The sequence below is a fragment of the Triticum aestivum genome, chromosome 5B, assembly GCF_018294505.1.
Source record: "Triticum aestivum cultivar Chinese Spring chromosome 5B, IWGSC CS RefSeq v2.1, whole genome shotgun sequence".
NCBI classification, from domain to species: domain Eukaryota; kingdom Viridiplantae; phylum Streptophyta; class Magnoliopsida; order Poales; family Poaceae; genus Triticum; species Triticum aestivum.
This window is the reverse complement of record NC_057807.1, coordinates 680,871,471-680,897,176: the sequence shown is the minus strand read 5'-3', so window position 1 is coordinate 680,897,176 and position 25,706 is coordinate 680,871,471. Positions and strand designations below refer to the sequence as shown.

The window sequence follows — 25,706 nt, the reverse complement described above, 5'->3', positions numbered from 1 at the left end:
CATCCTCTTTTGGCTTCCTAAACTTGTTACATGCAAATTGCTGTTTCTCCAATATGTTGAAGAATTCCTCCTTGAAGTGTTCATCTTAATAGAGAAACCGATTTTTAGGGCATAATCATTGTAGTGATCCTTAGCACCCTGCAGAGTGTCAAATCTCATCCCAACAAATGGCTCCATTGGCTGAGAACTAACCTCATATTCATCCATATCATTTCGATCAACATCAGCTGGCCCTGCCCTTAGTTCTGTTTCAGTAGGTCCTGCAACTGTGGTGTTTGTTTCCTCGAGTGTATGGCTTTCTGATTGCATGTTGACATCAACATCATTCATGAAGCCATGATCTTGATGAGGCTGTGTGAAAACCCCTGAATGTACAAACTCGACATCATCATTTGGCAACTCATTGAGATCGGGAGGCAACACATTGAGGTCTATCATCCTTGAAAGCTGCTTCAACCTGCATTTTGTTTCAACAAAAAAGTCATTAACAAGCTGTATTGGGGCATAGTTGCTAGCAATTTGAAGGCATGAATTTAACACCGTTACAATCATTTTCATTGTTTTGAAAACTGCAAGTAGTCAGTTTTTACATAGCTTTTTTTCTCCAGATACAGATTTTTCCATAGTAGTTGCACAAAGGTGTCATAGAATTGCACAATTTTTTCATACTAGTTGGCATAAATTGTGAGCATTTCCAGTCACACAAACACAGCTTTTTGACATTTTTTTATGATACAAGCTGGATAAAAATGTAGCATACCAGTTGCACACAAGTACTTTAAAAGTTGGAACAAGCATCATTCTAGTTGGACAATATAAGAATATTCAGGCAGTAGTTACATTTTTATTGACCATCTTTTTTGTTTTTTGTATTTACAGTGTGCAATTCTAAGAAGAAAGGGAGGGCATGGTTTTGTTCAGATGAATGCAAGTGGTTTAGTAAAAGAACTTAGTAAGTTTTTCTCCAGATACAGTTTTTTTGATAGTAGTTGCACAAAGGCAGCACAACATTTGCACAAAAGTGTCATATAATTGCACAATTTTTCCATACCAGTTGGTCAAATTGTTGTGCAGTTCCAGTCACACAAACACATTTTTTCTGACATTTTTTAATGATACAAACTGAATAAAAATGTAGCATACCAGTTGCACACAAGTAATATCAAAGTTGGAACAAGCATCATAGTAGTTGGACAATATAAGAACATGTTTCAGGTAGTAGCTACATTTTTATTGACCATTTTTTGTATCTACAATGTGCAGGTCTGACATGAAAGGGAGGGCATGATTTACTGCAGGTCAATGCAAGTGAACATATCAAGCAAGGTCTGCTACAACAACTTCAAAGATAAAAGTAAAATCAGATTTGAACTATATTTGTCTATAACTATTTTAGTTAGATTTGCACAGCTAGAACAACGGTTTGATGGATGTGTTTTTTAGATTTTGTGATGGCAGCGTGTGAAAGCTATTTCCTAAGACCTATATTTGCAAACTGTTTTTTATCAGAACATATCGTATATTTGCTCGTCATCGTATATTGGTTGTTTTTTTCCATATATTTTGAAGTTCCTGCCAAGATTGGACAATTTTGTGCCTTTTTTATATTTCCCTAGTTGCACAGTTTGTGGGGTATAGTTGGATGCTACAACTGGGTTAGTTGCACAAAATAGTTTCAGAGTTGCCTACCTCAGTTGGCTACTGAGTTGGCACACAACACTTCTTCAGTTGCCTATTTTATTTGGCTTAGTTGCAGGAAAGTAACCTACTGGTTGCACAGTCTTTTACTAAGACCTATATTTTTGCACAATTTTTCCAGTTGCATAGTTTGTGCTTATAGTTGGATGCCACAATTGGGTTAATTGCACAATTTAGAGCTCCATAATCTGCTGAGTTGGCACTCAGCACTCCTTCAGTTGGCTACTTCACTTGACTTAGTTGCACGAAAAAGAAACTACTGTGTGCACAGTTTTTCCGCAATACACGAGTAAAAGATGTGTGCAAGGAAATCATTACAAGGGCAAGTAGACAAGAGAGAATCAGGAAGAAGATGGGCAAGTTTTCTCACCCGTGGATCTCCAGGTAGGTTCTTTTTTCGCCCTCCTCCTTTTGATATGCTTTTCTCTTGATCTTTTTTTCCGATTTCTAAGCCCTCTTTTCTTTCTCTTCTCTTATTTGTCCCTAGGAGCCGCCATGGTCGTTCTTCTCTCCTGGCGATGAAGGAGGATTTTGCCCCCTGGGCAGATCCTTTTTTCGTGGGGAAGAAGAAGATGGTCTGGGGGCAGTTGGTCTCGCGCGGTTTGGTGAGGAGGGTGGGGTTCGGAGGCAGGTGCATGTGATCCCGCGGCCAGCTGTCCTCGCGGGGTTGTTTTCTCGAGCTTACATGTTCGTGCGGCGGGTCCTGGCGGTTTTCGTGCGCGCGGGTTGGGTCTGAAGCGGTTTTCGCGCGGGCGGGCGGGCGGGCGGTTGCCTTTTTTGGTGGGCGCTGGCTAGCGATCCCAGGGCGGCCGGCCGCCCGCTAGACGCGCCCAATTTTTTTGTTGATTTTTCTACAGTTGGCAGTGGCCCCATCGAGTGTGTTTTCTCAGCCTTGCTTCAGTAACGGTGGCCGGCCGGGTGCAACAGCGTTGGCTTGTAGCGGCGGGGAACCGCAGCGACATAGTGACGTACCATGCATTACGGGAGAATAATTATACCCCCGACCTGGTGCAAACACATGCAACTGCCTAGTCTAGTTAAAACATAGTAGTACTCATCATTGATCTGGTTCTGAAGATGTTCTAGCTAGGAATTCAAATATATATAGAAAATAAAGCCGCCCTGGGATCGCTAGCCAGCGCCCACCAAAAAAGGCAACCGCCCGCCCGCCCAATTTTTTTGTTGATTTTTCTACAGTTGGCAGTGGCCCCATCGGGTGTGTTTTCTCAGCCTTGCTTCAGTAACGGTGGCCGGCCGGGTGCAACAGCGTTGGCTTGTAGCGGCGGGGAACCGCAGCGACATAGTGACGTACCATGCATTACGGGAGAATAATTATACCCCCGACCTGGTGCAAACACATGCAACTGCCTAGTCTAGTTAAAACATAGTAGTACTCATCATTGATCTGGTTCTGAAGATGTTCTAGCTAGGAATTCAAATATATATAGAAAATAAAACCAAAGCTAAGCATTGATTCAAAATATATCCATCAATGTACAAAGAAGCGCTGGGAGGGGGAGAGTTTCGATGTTTAGCATGCATGCATATGGCATGCAAGTGTCATTTCCCTGCATTTTTTCTCTTCCCTGACAAAAACTACTCTAGTGCATGCAGAGGGTCTCTGTAGCTGAAAATGAAGGAATCCTTACTTGTTTGGGTATATCTATATTTGTAAGTGGGGCGTACTATCCTTTGCTCATAGTACTACGAACAATGCGGGGATGAGATTTACCGTGCCAGCGGCCAGCCCACGATCATGAAGGTGGGACCATTCGCGCGACGGACACACACACTCTCTCTCTCCCCCTAGTCGCCAATGCCAATTATAGCTGGCCAAACGGGCCGGGATAGTTGGGCCGGCCCGGTAGCACGGCCGGCACGGCACGGCACGGCACGTGCTAAACGGGCCGGGCCCGGCACGCGGCACGCCATGGGCCGTGCCTGGGCCTGAAGGGCGAGCACGCGGGCCGGCACGGCATGGCTCGATTAATTTTTTTATATTTTTTTATGTATCATAATATGGGCCAACAGGTAAAAATAGGCTAAAAACGCTCAGTGCACAAAATAGGAGGTAGATTAATGGGTCTGGCGTGCCGGTGGGCCGGCCCGATTAGCATACGGACCGTGCCTGGGCTGCAGGCTGCAGCACGCGGGCTGGCACGGCACGGCCCGTATAATAATCGTGCCTAGGCGGGGCGGGCCGTGCCAGTCACGATTAGGACGGGCCGTGCCGTGCCGGGCCGGGCCGGCCCGTTTGGCCAGCTATAATGCCAATGCCATTGCCATGTGTGTGTGTGTATACTTGTTGCCTCGATCCATTAATTGCCCTACTGATCGACCGTGCTACACATCTTTGGAGTTAATTTGTTGGATCGAAGAAGCAAGGCGCACGTCGACCATGGTGTTGGCGTCTATGCGTGGACCGGCCCTCCTCCTCTTCTTCCTCGTCTGTGTCTGTGTCTCCATCTCCCTCGCCGACGTTGATAAGGCCTGCTCCACCGTGCCTTTCCGGGACGTGTGCCTGAAGGTCCTGCATGCGACACCCGATGGCACGACCGCCGACGCGCTCGGGCTGGCCCTGACCGCCATTCGCGCCGCCGCCAAGATGGCCGCCGCCGCGGACGCCGCAGCGCTTGCCGAGAAGAAGGTGGCAAATGCGCGGAAGGGATCGAGGTCGCCCTCGCGGCCCTCCAGGCCAAGAATGCCGCCGACGATGCTGCCAGGTTCCTCGAGGCGCGCATATACTTTCAGAAAGAGGACATGACCGTAGGGCACAGACGCCCCCCTGCCCCCGCTTCGCTCCGCTCGGGCGACGTGGGCGGCGACTCAACCCTAGCCGCCGAACCCCCTCCACCTCCCTCCCACTCCTCGCCGCCGCCAGAGGGGTTGCCGGCGAAGGCTGTGCGACTGCCAAGGAAGGCGGCGGCGAGGCCTTGCTGCTTCGTCTTCTCGCGGAGGGCTTCGGAAGCCGAGGCGGCGGCCTCGGGCGGTGAGGCGGCGCCGGCTCTACGGCAAGCGACGCTCGCTGGTGCTCCTCCTCCCCTTGGTTGTGCGGGCGGCGAGCGGTGGAGGCGTCGGGTGCAGGTCGCGGTGGGTGCCCTGGTGCCCCTGGCTGCGAGTCAGATCTGGAGGTCCTTCCTCCCCCTTCATTCGCCTTTTCCCCACTGGATGTGGTCTGTGGCGGTCGATGGTCGCCGGATCCATGGAAGGTGAGGACGCCGGAGGTGCGAGATCGGTCCGAGAGAAATCTTTGGCCGACTTTCTGGTCACGACGGCGGCGACGCCTGCTGGCGCCGTTCCCCTTCTCGAAGGCGCCGTCAAGGTTCGATCCCCGCCCCCTCTCTTCTCATACCCGGGTGAAAACCTTAGCCAGTTCTGGGCTTGGCGGCAGCGGCGCGGCATCCGCGCCGTCACCTTGCTGAAGGTGTCATCTTGGGCGAGTTGGGGGTGTGCACTGGCGTTTCGATGTGGTTTTCCGGCGAGCAGCGACATGGCAGTTGGAGGTAGCGTCGGGAAGCCAATTTTCACAAGATTAGCTCCTTGTATTTGTCTTGTAGACCGGCCGTGTGTGTGTGTGTGTGTGTGCTTGCCGGTGAGCCGGCGCCATTGCCATGGTAGGGGAGGGGATATGGTTCCTCTCCCAGTGAGCAGCAACACGGTGTGGGCGGTTTGGACATTAATTCATTGAGCATTGATCTTATCTCAGCTTCGCTCGCTTATCAACTCTGCTTTTTGTTCCATCGGCGTCCTCGTCCTTCAGCAGCTTCGTTTCTTCGTGTATGACTCAATGAGCTGCGGTTGGGCTCTTCTCCTGGCGATCTTTGCTCAGTGGGTTGGTCATGCTGAGAGTCTCCCAAGGTGCTCCAGAATATATACCGTTCCTTTGCTCTAGGGTGAGTTGCTCCAATTTCCGACGGTCCGGCGCCCTTCGATCCAGGGTGAGGGGCAGGGGTCCCCTTCGGAATTGGAGAGGGAAGGTCCAAAGATGGTGGTCTCCTTTCGGAGTGGATGAGGGCGTGTTCATCTCCACTTGGCGGGTTTTCCTCTTGAAGTTCTCTCGCTGTCATGCTTCGGTGTTTCATTCGCGTCGATGGGCACCTTGAGCAGTTGTGGTGCTTGTAGGCTGTTTTGGTAGCACCTTGTATCTGCCGCTTTTAGTTTCTTTGTTTTCTTTCTCGTTTATCTGCCGCTTTTAGTTTCTTTGTTTTCTTTCTCGTTGTAAGGGCGATTGTAATTCCTGGCCGGTTGATGACTTTGTTAATTCAAAATCGGGCTCTGCTTGAGCCTTCGTTCTAAAAAAGAGGACATGACCTGCTTCAAGATTTGGAACTGCGAGGACTGCCGCGTCGGCGGTGCCCCGAAGTCGTCGGATGCCATATTGAGCGGCAATGAGTTCGAGACGCTCATGGCTGTCACCAACCGCCTCATCGAGAGTTCGCCCGGCGGCACGGACCCGCTACCGCCGGCGCCACGGCCACGCCGAAAGGCCATGGTCGACAGATTTGCCAACGGAACCGACCAGTTTGTTCTGAATCCAAGTAAGCATCGTGAGCCCACGGCGCTTGACAACTGTCTACGCAGCCGGGCGCGCCGTCCCACCTGAATCAAGCCTGGACCTTCCCACCCACCCCCCGGGAACACCTTAGGGGGACATTTTTTCTCAATTAAGTACTACTAGTTCCCTTCTCTTTTTTTTAACGCCTTGTCTAATAAAAAAATCTGCTCATCTTTTATTTTCTTTGTTTGTACAAGAAAGAACTAAGTGAGATTTTTTTTACCACCTTTGCTTTCTGATTTATATTAAAAATCTGTATCTGCAGACACGCATGTAATAAGGAAGGGAATAGTCCGAATGACTTGCTAAATGTTGTGAGAGAGTCCATTTTGAACCTTAAACTTGCAGAGCTTAGTTAAATCGAACCACCAACTCGGAATCCCGGTCGTTGGCACACTAAACTTATCAATCCCGCTCTAAATCGAATCCTGAAGCTGTTTTTCACATGAATATATCATAATTTTCTACTTTTGAGGTTGATTTGACTCACCTGTCATATATCAAAACGGTGGGCACTAATCGTCCTCCAGGAAAACGATTAGGTCCAGTCGTCCTCCAGGAAGATGATGCCGTATTATTTGTCAAAAATATCAAAACGGTGTATTATTTCTGAAAATTAATTTAAAAAATGTGTTATTTTGAAAAAAATCAGCTGTTTTTTCACAAGGCATGGCGCCAAGTTTTTAAACGACCGAGCAAAATTCATCACACACCAAGTTTTATGTGCTGGTTTATAAGGCTTAGCATGGCGATTTCCCGGCGTCAGTGTGCGCCTTCGGCTCGCTTCGGTACTTATAATCGTCGCTATGTGGTCTAGGGATCTAGATGTAATTTTTTTTGTTTCTGGTATTCATTGTACTATCATGATTGATAATGAATAGATTGGAAGTTTCTGTGGAAAAAAAAGAGCTCATCACACACAAAGTTAAAAGAGTGAGTTTCTCGTTTTTTTTTCCGAGGAAAAAAAAGGCGAGTTTCTCGTAATGGAAATCATGCAGCCAGACGGGCCGATCAATTCGGTCTGTCGGGCCAAGCCAGGTTATTCTTCAGAACAGCGAGCCCGCTTGCCGCCACCGCCTCCCGTGCGCGCGCACGCTGCTGGGAGCAGCCAAATGGGCTCATTACGATGGGCCTGCCGCGGTGGTGAGCGTTAAACCCTCTCCCTCTCTCCCTCCCTCTCGCAAAAACCCTAGCCGCCGCGAACCCCCCCCCTCCCCACCCCCTCCTCTCCGACGCCGGCGGGCGGCGGCGCGCCATGGTGAGTTCCTGCCCCCTCCCTCCCTCCTCCGTCCCCGCCGCACGCCGGCGATTTCTCAGGCCGTAATAACCCCGTCCGTGTGTGTCTTCCCTCACCAGGAGCAGGAGCAGGCGACGTCGGTGGAGGTGGACTCCATCCTCTTCGGCTTCTACACCGACGACGAGGTCCGGCGGCTCAGCGTCAAGCGGCTCACCAGGTCCGAGCGCCTCGACGCCAAGAACTGCCCCGTGCCCGGCGGCCTGCTCGACCCCGCCATGGGCCCCGTCAACGCCAACGACACGTAAGCAATCCTCTCTTCTCCTTGCACGCGGTGCTTCCCAATCCTGGTATGGTATACTAGGCTAGATTGATGGATGATTCGACTCGGAGCAGCTGCAAGACCTGCGCGCAGCAGCCCGGCGACTGCCCGGGCCACTTCGGCCACATCGAGCTCTCCAAGCCGCTCTTCAACCCGCTGCTCTTCGACACCCTCCGGGACCTCCTCCGCTCCACCTGCTTCACCTGCCGCAAGTTCCGCCTCAGCGCCCAGCTGGTAACGCCTCTCGTTACCCATCCATCCATCCTGCCGCAAGTTCCATGGATTCATTGTATGTATGATTTCGGGCCGTTGGTTGTCAGGTCGACAGGTACGCCCGCGAGCTTGAGCTGCTGGCGAGGGGCCATCTTGTCCAGGCCAAGAACTTGCAAGATTCCGCTGTTGAAATGGACGAAAGCGCTGAAATGGACGATGGCGACGACGATTCGGTTGATAAACCTTCTCACCGAGGGAACAAAACCTGGACATCCATCCAGTTGAAAGAGGCCCATTCTATCTTCTCCAAGCTGATGAAGAAGCGAGTGAACAAGTGTGCAAACTGCGGCATGAAGAACCCACCTATCAAATGCCAGATATATGGTTGGCTCACCATTCAGGTATGTCTAGAGCTGTATCACTGTCATTGTCTGAAAACCCGGACCTACTTCATCCTGCTTCTGCTTACAATGTGTTGAATTTCAATGTTCCCGAGTAAACTAGGTGTACTTGCCTACCTTCTATATATACAACTAATAACGTTAGGCACATTACGACAGAGGATAGGCCAATTTTTCGTATGAACTGCGGCTCTGTATATTGCTATTGTTCCTCCTGTTCAACAGATGAAACCCAACAAGAACTACTCCAACCAAAAGGAATACAAAATTATTAAATAGAGAAGGTCACAAAAGGTTCAATTTAACCAATGAAAGGTAGACATAATTTTGTCCTCATTGTGCGTGATTTGCAGGGTACAGATGGTTCTGCTGTAAGAAGAAAAGCAATCGCTGATTATAATCTTGAAGGAGATGGCCATATTTCCAACCCAAATGGAACTGGTGTTTCTGGTCTTACGGATGATAGAGTTAAAGCATCAAGCAATCAAACAAAAGACCTTTCTGATGATAGACCTCTCTTGACTACGGAGGTTGCATTTTCGTTTCCTTTTTGGTTTTGAAGTCACATTGAGATGCCTTGTGCATGTTCTTCAGGCAGCACATGACTGAGTTCTTTCTTTTTGAACTTCGTCAGGTTGAATCTATTCTCAAAGACCTGTGGGAAAAGGAAGCCAGGTTCTGCATGTTACTATGCGACTTTCAGCAGAATTTATGTGTATCAGAAAAGAGGAGGGGCTATGAGATGTTTTTCTTGAAGAGTATGCTTGTGCCACCAAATAGATTCCGTCCTTCAACTAGTTCTAGCCTTGGAGTAAGTAGACCATATAGTTGTAGTAATTCACCGAGTCTTCTTCTAAACTAATCATGCTAATTTGTTTGGGTATAGATTATGGAACATCCACAAAATGTTATGCTAAGTAAAGTGCAAGAGGCCAATCTTGCGCTACAGCATGACAATCCTAATCACATGGATATTCTTACAAGATGGAGGGATCTGCAAACAAGTGTAAATTTATTTTACGATAGTAGTAAAGGCCTTGGTTAGTATGCATTCTTTCCTTTAGTGAGTTAGATCATCCCTTTTTGTTCTGACACTCAGCAAAAACTAAAAAAGATGCAAACATGTATATCTGGATTCCTCTGCTTAGATAACTGGTTGAATCAAGTTTTGGAATGCTATACATGGCTAAGCTGTTACCAGTTTGTTCTCAGTTGTTTAGATGCGGTCATATATGCCAATTCATGATAATATGGATTGGGTTGCTTCTTGCTTCAACAATTTCGACCTAATCAGATTATGCTCCAATAATTTGTTTGAGTTCTTTCTGCCTTGGAGTTTCTTGCCTCTATTATCAATTAGATCACCTCAGTTTCAGGGTTATATATATTAGTTCAGAACAGGAATTTTGTAGCATCAAATACAATTGAATTATTATGCGCCCTTTTTATGGGCGGTGATTAACGTGAATGCATAGCCCATGCTTATTTGGCTGCATTGTTATGAACTACACCCTCCCTTCCAAAATGTAGTGTGTACTAATTTCTTCTAAAAGTTAAACCTTTTTATGTTCGACAAAGTTATAGTAAAAATATATTAACACCTACAATACCAAATAAATTTAATAGATTACACGATGAATCCAATGATACTGATTTGGTATTGTAGATGTAGATATTTTTCTCAATAAGCTTGGTCAAACATAAGAGAAGCTGACTTTTCAAAAAACTAACACACCTTGTATTTTAAAACAGAGGGCGTATCAACTTAGGAAATGCTTAGAAATTTGTTTGTGCTTGCGTTCAAGAATTATGATGCACATGCGGATATATTTGTTGTCGTTGATGATGTCTATGATTGTTTTTAATAGAAGTCCTATGTTTACTAGAGCATTACCTGTGCTAATGGGCTTGGTATTGCATGCATTTATACATCATGCCCATTTTCTTTTCCTCCACTAAGAAGTCCCAACTCTTGTGAAATGTTTATGCTGATGGCAGGAAAAAGCGGGAAAGATGGTCATGGTGTACGACAATTGGTGGATAAGAAAACTGGGATTGTTCGACAGAAAATAATGGGCAAGAGAGTTAATCATTCCTGCCGTACGGTTATATCTCCGGATCCGTTTTTAGCTGTTAACGAAATTGGGATTCCTCCTGCTGCTGCTTTAAAGCTGACTTATCCTGAGGTACTTTCTTCATGGATTGACCTGCATTTTCTTCTTCTGTATTGACATATAATTAAAATTTCTATGGTTATGTTTATGATTGTGCTCTGAACATACTTGAAATATCCACCAGCCTTTTCTTCATGGCTGTAGATTCTTGCATGCTATCTTACTAGTGTTACCCTATCCAATAAAGCGCATGACTCCTGACTATGATGTGTCCTTTATTCTTGAAATTTGAACATGGAAGTTGGATTGGTTGCTAGTTATTAAATAGGTACTTCTTGTTATTGTTGAGTTAGCAGTTGCGTCCACCTTTTTGGGTGATGCGGGGAAGAGAGAGAACACACCATTATACAGAAGATGTTTCCCTTTTTGTAGATATCTTAACCTGTATCCAAGCTCTTCTTTTGTTTTGTATGTAACTTACAGGATTCATCATGATTTTTTTTCATGCGCAGAAAGTGACGCCCTGGAATGCCAAAAAGCTACAAGGAGCTATAAGTAATGGCTCGGAAATTCATCCTGGTGCGACACGCTTGAAGGTTAACAATCACATGTATAAATTACAGGATGACCGTAACAAACGTCGTGGCATTGCTAAGATGTTGGCTGCTTCTAAAGGATCAATTTCTCAACCAGGGAAGGACCCTAAATGTGAATTTGAAAGCAAAGTTGTATATCGACATATTCAAGATGGTGACATTGTACTGGTCAACAGACAGGTATAAATATTTTGCTAGTATGCTTAACATTCCGTTTTCTTCAGCAGCAATAGTTGAAAACAAAGGAAAAACATTCTTCAATCTCATTTCGGTGTTGTTTTAGCAATGTGGATTTTTGAATGTTGTTATTACCTCTTCTATGCAACCTTTTCCACACAAATACACATATTTATAATTTATTTGCAACAATTGTTGTAAAGATGTACTCCCTCCGATCCAAAATGCGGAGTTGTAGGTTTGTCATATTTTTCTATATATACTTGGTCAAACTTAAAAGATGTTTGACTTAAGACAAACCTGGAACAGAGGGAGCATTATGTAATCATTAGGTGCGGGCGGGCACCACAGGCACGTTTTTTGATGCGTTAATTTCTTCATTCTTTTATTTACATAGAGCTCAACATACAAATCTATATTGGGCCTATTGAGGTACATGCAAAACATTTTTTTCATCTCATGCTTTCGTTTGAATGTTAAGACGATGGTAAATGCCCTGATCAACTGCAGTTATGCATACGACATGAGCCCATGACTTGTAGCCCTACTTATCAGGCCAACTTCATAATTTTGGCATTGCCAGTTTCAGGAGGTGTTTCACTATAAAGTCAAAACATGAACATCACAATCTAATAGTGAACTTTTGGCTGGAGTTGCAACCACTCAACACTCTGCTGCCAATCATACTGCTTTAGGATTTTTGTGACGGCATTAACACTTAGCTTTTGTAGATACAGTGAACTGTTAGTCTACATCCCTAATCCCTCTCTGCTTGTGATTTGAAGCCTACTCTTCACAAGCCCAGCATGATGGCCCATGTTGTTCGTGTGTTGGCTGGAGAGAAGACAATTCGAATGCACTATGCCAATTGCAGGTATTTGGAGATGTCCCTGTTATTTTCTTTTGCTTATATCAAATGATAAAATAATTTTGTTTCTTTTTAGTACATACAATGCTGATTTTGATGGGGATGAAATGAATGTGCACTTCCCACAAGATGAAATATCTCGGGCTGAGGCCATCAACATTGTTGATGCAAATAAGCAGTACATTGGTCCAAGGAGTGGGGAGGCTGTCAGAGGTCTCATTCAGGTAATACTATGTATATGCAGATGTGTCTTTCACCATGTCAACTGTTGTATAGTCAGTTGCCACATGCATCTATTCTAACTAGCAAACTCGCCATGCCTGTGATATTGACAAGCAATAACAGTTGTTTCTGTATTTTTGTAGGACCACATTGTTGGTGCTGTTCTCCTGACAAAAGTGGACACATTCTTGAGCCGTGAGGAATACAGTCAGCTTGTCTATGGGTCTTGTGTGTCCTCAACTCGTGGTCCTTGTCAATCTGGTAAAAGGGTATCCATTGTGAATGATGATGACACATTGGAACTTCTTCCTCCAGCTTTTGTCAAGCCAGAGCGGTGGACGGGAAAACAGGTTAGATGTTTATACAAAGAAACATGTGTGACTGTTGGTCTTGATCTTGACAATGCTTTGAAGTCAGCTGCATTTTTGGTTTGCGTGCAGGTCATAACAACCATCTTGAACCATTTAACGAAAGGCCACCCACCATTTACTGTGGAGATGAAAGGGAAAATTTCAGTACAATATCTAACAGCTAAAGTACGCCATGTTGCTGAAGGAGAAAAACTTAGAGATCCTGAAGAACTAGTTTTATATATTCGCCATAATGAGCTCTTAAAGGGCATGATAGACAAGAACCAGTTCGGGAATCACGGGATAGTACATACAGTTCATGAACTCTATGGTGCAGATGCAGCTGGAAGATTGCTCTCGATTTTCAGCCGCTTGTTTACATTGTTCTTGCAGGTAACTTTGAAAACATATTTTTTGTATCTTTTCACTATAGGTAGAGTGTCTGACTGGTAGGCTAGTAGTGATAGACAGTAGCATGGTCTAGTCTTCCTCGAATTTGATGCTACTAAAACAGTTGTACCAATTAAACACTCTAGTAGCAAGTAGCAACAAATAATATTCGTAGACCTTAGACGTGCTTCTTGAGTGTTTTGGCAAAAATGAAGCATTTTCTAGTCATCTCTAGTTACTCTTTTTTAGCTGAAGACTGTATTCCTTTAATACTCATGAGTCATGACCAGCATGATGGCTATCTGGAGCAAATAAAGAATTCCATTGATACTCTTCACCAGCATGCAGCACATATTGGCAATGCAACCAGATAATCTGCCTTGGAAATTCATCTAGACGTGCTATGTAGCAAATAAAGAAATGAAAAGGAAATCTAATCTGGATCTTCATACCGGACTACTTTGAATGGGCCAATCCACTGTTGAGTTGTCTATTTGAGTCATATAGCGCCGCAAGAGGCAAACTAGTGCTAGGTTATAGCTTAGCTAAAGTTGAGCTATAAAGATCTGGATTTTTCACAGCGTTGATGATGCTGTAGATATGAAATATTTTCTTTAAAAGAAATTTTGCCAGATCATGGTCTAAATCATAGAAGGAATGGAACAGAGCTCAAAAGTTGAGGTTTGGTCGTGGTTCTGTTCTTTGCGCCATCTGTGCAGAAGGGGAATAGAGGGAAAAATAATGTGATAATAGTACTGGTAGTGGCTCGCTGATGGTGTGAGTTGTTTGCCGGTGGGATATCGGTGTAGCGGTTTATGCTCAGGTGGGTTACTTAACCGCTTTTACAAAGGTTGAGGGTGGAATACTCGGTTTCAAATGTCAGGGGATTAAGTAGCCCTAGTGGCTAGTGCCAAAGGTCAGGAGTAATATGTACTTCCCTTTGTGTCTAAGCTGTGGCCTATTTGTTGTCACCTTTATTCCAAGTTGTTCTATTATTATGAATTTAACTTCCTTTGGTTTTGGCATACTGTCTTCGGGTTTTGTCTTGTTTCTGCACAGTACTTTTAGTTGCAATTATGTTGCTGTTGGTCTAAGATACATTAAATTCTTGCAGTTTCATGGATTTACTTGTGGAATAGATGATCTGTTACTATCCCAAGAGTCAAATAACGAGAGGACGGATTTTTTGTCGAAAAGTGAGGAACACAGTGAAGAAGCCCATAAGAAATTTCTGTGCGAGAAAGATGTTGATACAGGTTTGTTCAATATTATCTGGACAGCAAATACTTTGCGCGCAAGCCATGAATTCATAACGATTTTGTAAATGATTATGAGGACAGCTAGTCTCTCTCATTGAGATGCTCTATGGGAGTATCAAATCCTCAATCCCATTGTTTAATGAGCAAAAATAGTTTTTTTGCTTGGTTTTTGGGAACAGTAAGGGTCCAAGTGAAGGAAGTGAAGAAAATAATCACAGATCTTAAGGACCCAAATCATCTTGCGTTCACAAGATGCTAACTGACAAAATGACAATTCCTCCAAAATAAACTAACAAAATAGCAATTCCTCCAAAATAACTGTCCTTTTCTTGAGATGTTACTAGTCCTGAAAACAGAAACCTTGTCAGTCTGTGAACAGTAGTCTGAAGTCTGCATGAGGGGGGCACCTAGGTAGCTTTTGCTGTGGTACCTGCCTAATTTGCAGGCCTGGCGTTGCTGGGCTGCGTAACACTTTAAAGGGTGGCCAGGGCTGAGGTTGCAGTGGCCCATCAAAGCATAGTGGTGCCGCAAAATAGAACATAGTGCCTTTTAGAATACTGACCAGATGTTTGGTGTGTGTTATCAATATATTTCTCGTTCCTTTGCGGCATGTGACCAGTATTTAAAGAAAATCCTAGATCCATCTGCTTGCTGTCTGAGTTGCCACTTCCACTTAGTGATTGCAATGAATAACAAATATTTCGACATTGGAAGTTTTACCTGTGATGATTTGCATTTTTTGAAATTGCAACTTAGCTAAATGCAGCCGATGTGTGCGTGCTTGATTCACAACAGGCTGATTAGGGTTGGACAATTGTCTGGATACCAGTTAATATGTCACTGGTGGCGGGGCTCATACTTGTCGCGAAGAAACCCTCACGCTTAACAACTTCTTATTTATTATTGCATGAACAAAAAGGATTGCATGCTAGTTAAGATTGACTCGATTTACCACAAGACACAAACTTTTCTCCAATTAAAGTGGTCTTATTGTTTAATACAAAAGCACTTTCCTACATACCTATGTGATTATGTCTACCTAATAACCAATGTTGTCGGTATCAGGATTCTAGTCAAAAGTACTTTTTATTGGATCATAGGATCAGATCGTAGTATAAGTTCTTAAAATATAACAAGTTTATACATTACAGAAATATAATTCTAATGGATTATCGATGTAGCTGTTTGGGAAAACATAACATTCTATAGATTTTTTTCAAAGGTTATTATGTTAGATGTGCTACCATTTACAAAGCATAGTCCATGATACACCCATGATCAAGAGAGCTCATCTCGTGGACAGCTGAGCAAGTGACTACTTTAGAGACTTCTCTGCATCCCTTGTACCACATCCATCAAGCAACAAGGTATAAGCCACTTTATAAGTTTCTTTGATCTGCAGCGACTACATCTAATCTGGGCTGGGCTACAAATGTGGGATCACATATAATCATATTTTTCTTGTGGTACTAGCAATTTTACAAGTCATGTTGTGATACTTTTGTGTTGTTTGCCTCCGGTGAAGTCATAAAATCGTAAGATGCTTTGATAATCCTAATAGACTGCTTTCCATCTGTGGTATTAATGGGCTGGGCTACCTCTTTAGCCCATAACAGAAGCCTTTCTGTTTGTACTCAAATTGTAGCTGCAACCTTATTACATTTGCTATTTTTATGCAGATCTAGTGAAATTGCAAATGAAGGTCGAAAAGGTTGTTCGGAGAATAGGAGAATCTGCGAACGTTGCGTTGGATAAAGCAATGTTAAGCGAACTAAATGGGTTAACAACTAAGGTCAACAAGAACATGTTTCCCTATGGTCTACAAAAGCCCTTCCCTAAAAATTGTCTCACTCTTATGACTGCAACTGGAGCAAAAGGAGGCGATGTAAGTTTATTTTCAGGGTTGCTGAACAATGCAATATTCTGTGTTGAACTCGAAATATATTGGATGACCTGGGAAAGTGAATTGTTTCATGGAAGATATAATTCTAAACTCGAAGCGCAAATTACTTTACCTACTTGGCCTAATATCCTGCCACTTCATTTCTCTTGCTAGGTTAACATGACACAAATCTCGTCATTGCTAGGCTCACAAGATTTAGAAGGAGCGCGTGTTCCACGAATGATATCTGGGAAGTCATTACCTTGCTTTCCACCATGGGATAGTTCTTCAAGAGCTGGTGGTTACGTCAGTGACAGATTTTTAACTGGTCTCCGCCCTCAAGAGTACTATTTCCACTGTATGGCTGGCAGAAATGGGTAAAGGTTTCTTTGCTCTTTCTAATACTTAAGAAACTACCTTTTTATGCATCAATGCATACACTTCCCCAGCGTTGTTTGACATTTATAGCTTTGTTTCTAAGCAGATTTTAGTTTTTAAATGTATATTGATTTATATCAGGCATACTTGGCTGTTCGTATTTGTTAGAAGTGGAGACAAGTGAGTTGGACAAATGGTCTAATTACCTCCTATTATAAATCATTCGCCTGTTTGCCCTTATTTGGCATAGTATTGGAAACACACAAAACAATGTTACTTCCGCACGACATTGCACACTCTTTCTTGCATCAATCACTTCGCAAACAATAATGTTGACATCTCAAAATCATACTTAAGTTCTGGCCTGGATCGGCGTGCCAAGCTTTTAAACTTGCTCCGTGGACATAAGTATTCTTGATGAACCAATGCTGTTTGGATATGGAGTGGTTGATAAATTTGATAATATGTTGATGTGAAGCCCGTTGGAACACAAGAAATTTGATCTACCTCCAGTTATCGCTTTCTCTCGTGTGTTTGCAGCATCCCCGTTTAGTATTAACGAAGGAGAGTTATTATTCTCTTGGTGGAAAAGAATATTTCTCATATAACAGTGATACTTTCATATCCTCAATTGCCAATCTCATCTCACCATTATAATCAGATATATCATCTCCTTCGAGCCATCCATTATTACATGTGCAGTGACTTTTGTTGTTATGATGTTTAGCTTGTGTATGTTCATTGCAGGTTGATTGACACAGCAGTCAAAACATCTCGTAGTGGATATCTTCAGCGTTGTCTTATCAAAAGTCTTGAATCATTGTTTGTTTCATATGATCACTCTGTGCGTAATGTTGATGGATCAATCATACAATTCTGCTATGGAGAAGATGGAGTTGATGTCCATAAAAGTAGCTTCCTCAAAAAGTTTAAAGAACTCGCTGATGTAAGACATTCACACTCCCAATTATAAAACTACCCAAGTTAGACTTATAGTATGCCTTGCTCTATGCATTTGTTTGATTGGACTGCTAATTGTTTGCAATTTGTTCCAAATCACAGAATAGAAAAGCTGTGTCTGACAGGCTTGCGAGGTACAAGGGTGAGCTTGAGATCTACAATGGCGATCCCCTGTTATTCAAGTCCAAATACATTACTAAACTGCCTCAAGAGCTCACCGAAAGCGCAACGGATTTTCACAATAAAAACAAGTGTTGCTGCCGCAAGCTTAAAAAGAAGTGTCGCTGCCATTATAACATCAAGGAGGAGGAACTAATGAAGTTACTGAAAGTCAAGTACATGGCTAGCCTTGTAGATCCTGGTGAAGCTGTTGGTGTGATCCTTGCTCAGTCCTTAGGAGAACCTTCAACGCAGATGACGTAAGAGCATTTCTGTACATCTGTTTATGTGCATTACTTCGATATCGACTCAATTTTTTTATCTGTTTCGGGGTATATTGCATTTCTTATCTGGGGAGCCAGTCAAAATTCTTGTATACATTTTTGTCATGCCCTGCAGGCTCAACACTTTCCATCTTGCTGGAAGAGGGGACATGAATGTCACACTTGGGATGCCTCGCATACAGGAAATCCTAATGAAAGCATCAGCTAATATTGGCACACCTTATATGAAGTGCCCTGTGCATAAAGGCAAGAAGAGGTGAGATTTATTTGTTTATATTTTGAAGATGCAATATCAAACTTAACTCCATAAAAAGTAAACAAGAATCCCAACATGATACTTGCACTAATTCTCTACATGTGGATATTTAGGAAGGATGCTGCACGTCTGGCTGAAAAACTAAGGGGTGTTACGTTGGCTGATGTTGTGGAAGGAATTGAAGTATGCACAGTTCCTTTTCACAATAGTAATGGGCATATTTCGAGTCTCTATAAGTTGCATCTAAAACTATTCTCACCAGACTGTTACCCTCCTGAGTCGGAACTTACAGTAGATGAGTGTCAAGCATCCTTGAGAACTGTGTTTGTTGATGCTATGGAATATGCAATCGAAAAACACCTAAATTTGCTACACAAAGTTAGTGGAATCCAGGAAACAAGGGTAAAGGACACTGAGAGTTTACCATCAGAAGGTCCTGAAGAATCCGAGGGCAGACCTACTGACGGTGACGAGTCTGATGCGAGTGATGGTGACGATGAAAATGAGGACGACTTGGGAGCTGATGCAGAAAAGAGGAAACGACAAGAGAATGATGAGATGGAGTATGAGGATGATATTGAAAATGAAGATGGCATGAACAGTGACCCTGATGAAGAGACAAAACATGAACTTGATAATGAGGATGATCCAGCTGAGTCTGGTGGAGAATCAGAAGAGAATAACGAAGGACATTTGTCAGATTCCAGTAACAAGACTGCAAAATTAGAAGGCAGGCTTGCAGCTAGTAAACTCAAGGAGAGTAATGAAACGGTGGAAAACTTGGAGGAGCAGAAGCAGGCACAAATAACCCGGAAACGCAGCAAAAAGTTAAAGCTGACTGTTCATGTTGAAAGCGCAGATTTGAATTTTGAGGTTCACTACATCTTGCACAAGGAACCACATATTTTACTATCCCAGGTACCTCATCATAAACAGAACACTATATTTTTGCTTTTATTTCAGATGGTAGTAATTGAATACGATGGAACTAATTTTTTTTTGTTAGTTCCTCTCTGAACATGTGTTGATCTGACTATACTATGAATCCATGAGGAACTTGTATCATGCCCATCGTATGCTTATGGTCTAAACTTTTCTCGTGCTGTTCAATTGTGTCACGGCAAGCACTGCAGTAATCCATCTATGTGTCTTAAAAGTGATACATGCATTTGATTTGTAACTAGGGAAACTGTATGATTTTACAGGGGCATTAGTATTGATTAGGATTATGGTTATGTTTTGGACTTAAAAGTTTGTAGGCAATTTCAATCAGTATTTGAGAGAGTTAAAAGTCGGACCAGGCTCTCTGTGAGTCTCTGGGATTTATAATCTGACAACAGGTGTTTTTAAAAGCTGACCCTTGTGACCCATACAAGTTGGTTTGCATTTTATGTCATTTATATATTATAAAACTTTGGACATAAGAAAATCTGATAGAAGATGCATTTAATTTTGCTTTCCAGATTGCCCAGAAGACGTTGAGGTCCCTATTTGTCAGTGGATCCCATAACAAAAACATAGGTCTATGTAATGTTATTTGGCCAGAGAAGGAAAAGAAAGGTGAAAGTGAAAGCAAACAAAAAGAGACGGAGAGGAAAGATGACTTTCGAGGGCTGCAAACGGCAGGACTGGACTTTGAGGTATTCTGGGATCTGCAGGACTTACTGGACGTCCGCAAGCTTACATCTAATGACATACATGCTATGTTGAGGACATACGGGGTGGAGGCTGCGAGGGCCACCATCATTAACGAGGTGAAGGCCGTGTTTGAGCCCTTTGGCATCAAGGTAGACCCGAGGCACCTGAGCCTGGCTGCTGATTTCATGACCTCGGGAGGCTCCTACCGACCGATGAACAGCCTCGGGATGGCCCGGTTCTGCACGTCGCCGTTTGGCAAGATGAGCTTTGAGCAGGCCACGAGGTTCATCATGGAGGCGGCCTACCACGGGGAGGTGGACAACCTCACCGGCCCTTCGGCGACCGTGTCCCTGGGGAAACCGGCCAAGACGGGGACGGGTGCCTTTGGGCTGCTGCAGAATATCGCCCTGGAGGAGCGGGCGGTGATGTAAACTCGGACCTTCCTTTGGCGTGGCTGGTGCTCATATCACTCGGTTTTGGTCCAAGAATCGGCTGCTGCGTGTCCAGGCATCAGTCGTGTGTTTTGAACGAACTAGTCGTGTGAATAACATTTTTGTGCTTGCTTGCTACGGGGGAAGCGATGTAATTCTCAGCGTCTGTATCTACTAGTCATGTAGCTCAACTTTCTATCTGGTATGATAGATGATGCATCCGTTGCATAGCAGTTAGCTTAACTTTCTTTCTACCTATGGTCATGGACCTGGACGCTTTAGTTGAATTCGTGGTCTGCAGATCTCCTCTCGTTCAATTATTATTCTCTGCATAATCTCCTATCGACATCCCAGCGCGTTCCTGTTTCACGCGTTCAAAATCTCCCTTCATCTATGGGCATGGTAAACGAACATCAAATATTTGCCTGTTAGGATCCTGGGTTAAAAAGGTATATGGCTCTGGGGAAGAGAAGATTTGGAACAAGTTTGTACTCCCTCCGTTCCAAATTACTCGTCGCAGAAATGGATATATCTAGAACTAAAATACATCTAGATACATCCATACCTGCGACAAGTAATTCGGAACGGAGGGAGTAGATCACAACTACCTCAAAGAACATCTTGTGTGGGAAGGTAGGGGGAGCATCGCAATTCTGGAAGGGGGTCAAAATGGGTCCAATTCTGGGACCTCTACTGTTGTATATGTAGAGAGCAGTGTAGCACCATTGATCAAGTGTGGGATGGGCAGACACTTATGATTTTCCTTTCCAAGGATTTTTAACGATCAATGATGCTAGCATGGTATGAGCTGCAAGTCTCACCTCAGAATGTGACTCTCTGGTGAGGGTGAGGCCTCTGGCCAATATACATCCAGCTCGGCCTGTGTGTGCCTGTGTGTTGGGCTTGTTGTGCTGTTCTGCTCCTGTGTGTGCCTGTGTGTTGGGCTTGTTGTACTGTGCCCAAAGCAGAACGCTATGTGGTTGGTGTGTTCGCATGTGGCTGTTGGTGTTTGTAAGACTTTGCCTGCGGTGGCGGTGTGTGTGTGTGTGTTCGGTTGTCGGTACTTTGTTGGACCTTGTGTTCGGTGGTTTGCTTTACTTATAAAGCGTGGCGAAAGCCTTTTTCGGTACAACAAACTTATGACTAGAGATAATCAGCTGAAACGAAATTTGAAAAAGGCATAAGGCTGTATTTTCTGCTCGGAACAGAGAAGCAGCTGGTCATCTCTTTTTTTGAATGTGCCGTAGCCATGGAAATCTGGGCTAAAAGTGGAAAGACCTGTGTAGGCAATAATTTGTGCATCCCTTTGGGTCGCAGGCAAACCATTAGACCATGCTAATACCATTTGCTCAGCCATACTTTGGGCTACATGGAAACATAGAAATAACATGATCTTAACAGTGTGCCGTGGATTTCTTTCTAGAGATTTCAAATGGACTACCACATACGGATGTATATAGACATATTCTAGAGTGTAGATTCACTCATTTTGCTCCGTATATAGTCACTTGTTGAAATCTCTATAAGGACAAATACTACGTATTTAGGAACGGAGGGAGTATGTTGCATTGCAGTTGCTGGGCATGCAGTCAATATTCTGGTGCATATATGTATGTATAGAGTGGGGACACGAGTTTTCGAAAATGTCAACTGTCAACACATTCCTCTCCGCTTATGCTTGCACCCGGCCCCTATCCAGCAAGGCGCTTATTAACAGGCCAACCATACAACAACACGTTCCGAATTCTCCAGCGAACGTCCTTCAGTGTATTGACAAGGAACACGATGGATGATCGACACGCGCCCGGACACTCATTTCTTGTCTGGGATCTTCTCCAGGAGCTCCTCCAGGACCTGGAACAGATCGCCAACGATCCCGTAATCCGCGACCTGGGCAGCAGAAACAAAAACCAGGGCAGGCTCAATAACGGCGGTCGATATTTGGGGTTCGATGCTCGAAGCTCATCATGCGGGGAGCGGAGCTGAACCTGAAAGATTGGGGCGTCCGCGTCTTTGTTGACCGCCACGATGTACTTGGAATCTCTCATCCCTGCCAAGTGTTGTATCGCCCCTGAAACTCCGAAAGCAATGTAGAGCTCAGGCGCAACAATCTTCCCGGTCTGCCCAACCTGCGGAGAAATCAGGGCATTGCGATGATACATCAGATGGTAACCAACGCAAAGGGATTGTAACCAACCGAGTACATAAGCTAGGGACAAGACCAGAACATGAATCATTTAGTTGCTAGTATTTGGTTATGCCACTCTGATAGACTTGAGGAGCTTACTTGAAGTTCATTCGGCACATATCCTGCATCGACGGCAGCTCTGGTCGCACCCACTACACAAGGGGAAAAAAAACGTAAAACCGTGTGCACATGAATGGATTTTACATGAGGCCTGGCCTTCACAGGTTCAGTACCACCTAGGTTAAATGGATAATCAAGTAAAAGCGCAAACCTGCCGCGCCAAGTTTCTCTGCCAGCTGCTCCAACAATTTGAAATTCTCGGCGCTCTTCAAACCTCTGCCTCCAGTGATTACCACGCGTGCATTTGCAAGATCTGGCCGTTCTGTATCTTGGGATGTAAGATTCACCCATGAAGATTTCCTTGAGCTTGCTACACATCGAGGGAAACAGTTTAACAAACACGTGGCATGATTTATAGATCCGTAAAAAGCATGTTTTGTAACACTAAATACAACCCACAGATGCACGCACACGGCAGTGACACTACCACCCACACAACCAAGCATGAGCGCCTGCTCAAGACTGAACTATGGACTGTAAACCATAACAAGCGCTTGGAAATGGAAATGCAGTAATATTATTCAAATCAGACCTTGAACTTTTTATTGCGGAAGTCAGAATTTTGTCTTAATAGATCCAAGGTCCAAGAAAGGTAATGCAGAATTAACAATAACAACTCTATAAGTCATAAAAGGGTGTTGATAATAAAAGAATATGGTGAGGAAACTATACAAACCTTCACTGAGGAAAGAGAGATCAACCTGGGTTATAGGTGCAACTTTAGTTTCTGACACAGACTCGGTAGCTGGAGAAAATGATGTTGATCTAATACTCATCATACAAGGAGACTCCCCAGTATATCGTACAGTGCAGAGTGCATTCCCAGCATAGATTGGCCTGAAGAAAAGAGTATGTATTATTAATCAAAGTATGATATATATCACCTAGTTGGCTATGCTAAAACATCAAGGCATATGATGATTACCCTACTAATAAAAGCAAAGGTTGCTGTCCATCTTGTATTGTTGATGAATCACTACTGATAAAACAATACAAAACAGTGGAGTGGACTATCGTACCTCACAAAGACCCGGGGCTCAGAGATTGCAGTGACGTCCGTGACAGGGGAGACATCTAGAAGAGCCGCAGCGCGCGGAAGCAAATTCTTCCCGAACGATGTCGAAGAGGCTATAACATGAGAGTATCCGCCTTTCTGCTGCACGGAGCGGAGCAGCTCGGCCCAAGGCTCGGCTAAAGGATGCGCAAACACGTCTGAATCCGCGACAAGAACCTGCAACGCAAGAGAGCCGACAGTTAAACAAATGAGCATCTGCTTCCTTTCTGACCAGCAAGTTCTTTTCACCCTCTCAGAAGTCAGAACTGAGATGCAGAGCATGGCAAAATAAAAAGAAAGATGCAGTTATGCAAACACAGATACCAGCTGACTAGTCAGTAAGTAACAATACCTCATTGACCAATGGGTGGCTAGACGCAGCATGCTCAGCAGCCTTGTGCAGCGTCGGTCCGGATCCGCCGAGAAGAAGAGACACCTTGTTCTCTTTGGCGATGGCCTCGGCAGCCGCCAATGCGCTCAGAGATGAGGGCTTCACGAGCCCACCTTCATGCTCCGCCACGACCAGAGTGCTCACCTAGCAAGACAAGCAGGACAAGACGAGAGTGAAGCTGCGAGGGTCGAGGCCTGCGGCAGAGGATCAAGGATCCCAGGAGACTCAGGGCAAACTGAACTTTTTTCAGGTGATGATACGGAGGCAAGACTGAAATTCGACAATTCAGCAGATCTAATGGCATAAGGACCCTGAATCTAGCACAAGTGAGGCAAATGCAATAGCCTGAATCCAATCCAAGGCGTGGAGTGGAATAATTTACGCTGCCGCTGAACTCTGCTGATTCCATTCGCTTATGAAATCTTTACAAAGATGAAGACGCAAATTCGTCTTCTTTTACTTATAGCATTCACATGCTACTCTGAAGCGGAGCCGGAGCAGACGGATAGCAGCTAGCAGGCAGGCATGGAACTGAAACTGTCCAAGAGACGAGAGCGAGGACACCAAGACTGACAGAGATTCAGAGTTGGTTCGCCCCCTCCCCTTCCCTCGCCTCGCCGCGGTCGCCGGGATGGATACCACTACCGGTGCGTCCGTCATCACCCCGGTTGCCGGCTCTCGGACGGGGACGAGGCTCTACCTCGGAACCGGATCGGATCGAATGCGCGCGTAGGGAGGGGAGAAGGGGGAGGGGGAAGGGGGTTAAGGGGACTCACGAGCCTACGCAGCGTCCTCTCGGCCGCGCCGCGGGCGCCGGATCTCCCCCGCCGGAGCGCTCCCGCCACCAACGCCGTCGCCATGAGCTCTCTCTGAGAAACGCAACGCAGTGAGCAGAGAGATATGCTCCGGGGGAGAGAAGAGCAGAGAGACGTCAAGCAACGGACTAACCAATCTGCGCACGTCTGCATCGCGGTCGAGATTTTACTGCTACGTCAGCCTCCATATCTCATCGACTTCTGCATAGCTACAAAAGTTTCGAATGCACTTTTTTTTAAACATCTGTCTATTCATTTTCAATCATGGCAATATAACGAATAATAAAAATAATAAATATTACATCCAGATTCATAGACCACCTAGCGACGACTACAAGCACTGAAGCGAGTCGAAGGAGCGCTGCCGTCATCGCCCCTTCCTCATTGGAGCCGGACAAAACTTGTTGTAATAGACAGTCCGAAAGTTGTCATGCTAAGGCCCCATAGGACCAGCGCACCAAAACAACAACCACCACTGATGAAGAGTAGCATAGATTAGAATAACCTAACCTGAAAACACACGAATGTAGACGAACGACGAGCAGATCCGAGCAAATCCACTAAGTACAGATCCATCGGAGACACACATCCACACGCCCACCGAGGATGCTAGACGCACCACCAGAATGGGGGCTAGGCGGGGAGAACCATATTCCATCTTCAAGGAGCCGTCACAGCCTCGCCTTCCTGAATAGGACACGAACCCTAACAGATTTCGAAGACACATCTAATAAAACGGAGCCCTCCCAGC

At 44.8% G+C, this 25,706-nt stretch overlaps 2 protein-coding genes across 2 annotated transcripts; one reads left to right on the top strand and one right to left on the bottom strand.

The window, feature by feature from the left end:
- Positions 1 to 7,452: 7,452 nt before the first annotated feature.
- LOC123114167 (DNA-directed RNA polymerase I subunit 1) lies at positions 7,453 to 20,674 on the top strand. Its single transcript, XM_044535546.1, has 21 exons — positions 7,453 to 7,511; positions 7,610 to 7,791; positions 7,884 to 8,043; positions 8,130 to 8,423; positions 8,777 to 8,953; positions 9,058 to 9,234; positions 9,310 to 9,463; positions 10,422 to 10,609; positions 11,050 to 11,313; positions 12,096 to 12,184; positions 12,255 to 12,402; positions 12,544 to 12,750; positions 12,841 to 13,143; positions 14,255 to 14,396; positions 16,079 to 16,284; positions 16,456 to 16,658; positions 17,407 to 17,605; positions 17,722 to 18,038; positions 18,178 to 18,318; positions 18,432 to 19,236; positions 19,782 to 20,674. Exons 1-21 carry the CDS (start codon positions 7,509 to 7,511, stop codon positions 20,385 to 20,387), a joined length of 4,965 nt encoding a protein of 1,654 aa, XP_044391481.1. The 5' UTR covers positions 7,453 to 7,508; the 3' UTR covers positions 20,388 to 20,674.
- Positions 20,675 to 21,971: 1,297 nt separating this feature from the next.
- On the bottom strand, positions 21,972 to 25,117 carry LOC123114166 (electron transfer flavoprotein subunit alpha, mitochondrial). The gene is made up of 8 exons (XM_044535545.1): positions 24,917 to 25,117; positions 24,102 to 24,284; positions 23,715 to 23,926; positions 23,372 to 23,532; positions 22,847 to 23,005; positions 22,675 to 22,727; positions 22,376 to 22,516; positions 21,972 to 22,277 (listed from the first exon to the last, which is right to left on the bottom strand). Exons 1-8 carry the CDS (start codon positions 25,106 to 25,108, stop codon positions 22,200 to 22,202), a joined length of 1,179 nt encoding a protein of 392 aa, XP_044391480.1. The 5' UTR covers positions 25,109 to 25,117; the 3' UTR covers positions 21,972 to 22,199.
- Positions 25,118 to 25,706: the final 589 nt, after the last annotated feature.

Excerpts from the sequence above, each read along its gene's own strand:
- LOC123114167 (XM_044535546.1), top strand. Across the intron at positions 9,235-9,309 it reads CAACTAGTTCTAGCCTTGGA|ATTATGGAACATCCACAAAA; the intron begins GTAAGTAGACCA and ends GTTTGGGTATAG. Across the intron at positions 12,751-12,840 it reads AGCGGTGGACGGGAAAACAG|GTCATAACAACCATCTTGAA; the intron begins GTTAGATGTTTA and ends GTTTGCGTGCAG.
- LOC123114166 (XM_044535545.1), bottom strand. The coding sequence starts at position 25,108 with ATGCAGACGTGCGCAGATTGGTTAGTCCGTTGCTTGACGTCTCTCTGC. Across the intron at positions 23,927-24,101 it reads GCCACCCATTGGTCAATGAG|GTTCTTGTCGCGGATTCAGA; the intron begins GTATTGTTACTT and ends CTTGCGTTGCAG. Across the intron at positions 23,533-23,714 it reads GAGCCCCGGGTCTTTGTGAG|GCCAATCTATGCTGGGAATG; the intron begins GTACGATAGTCC and ends TCTTTTCTTCAG.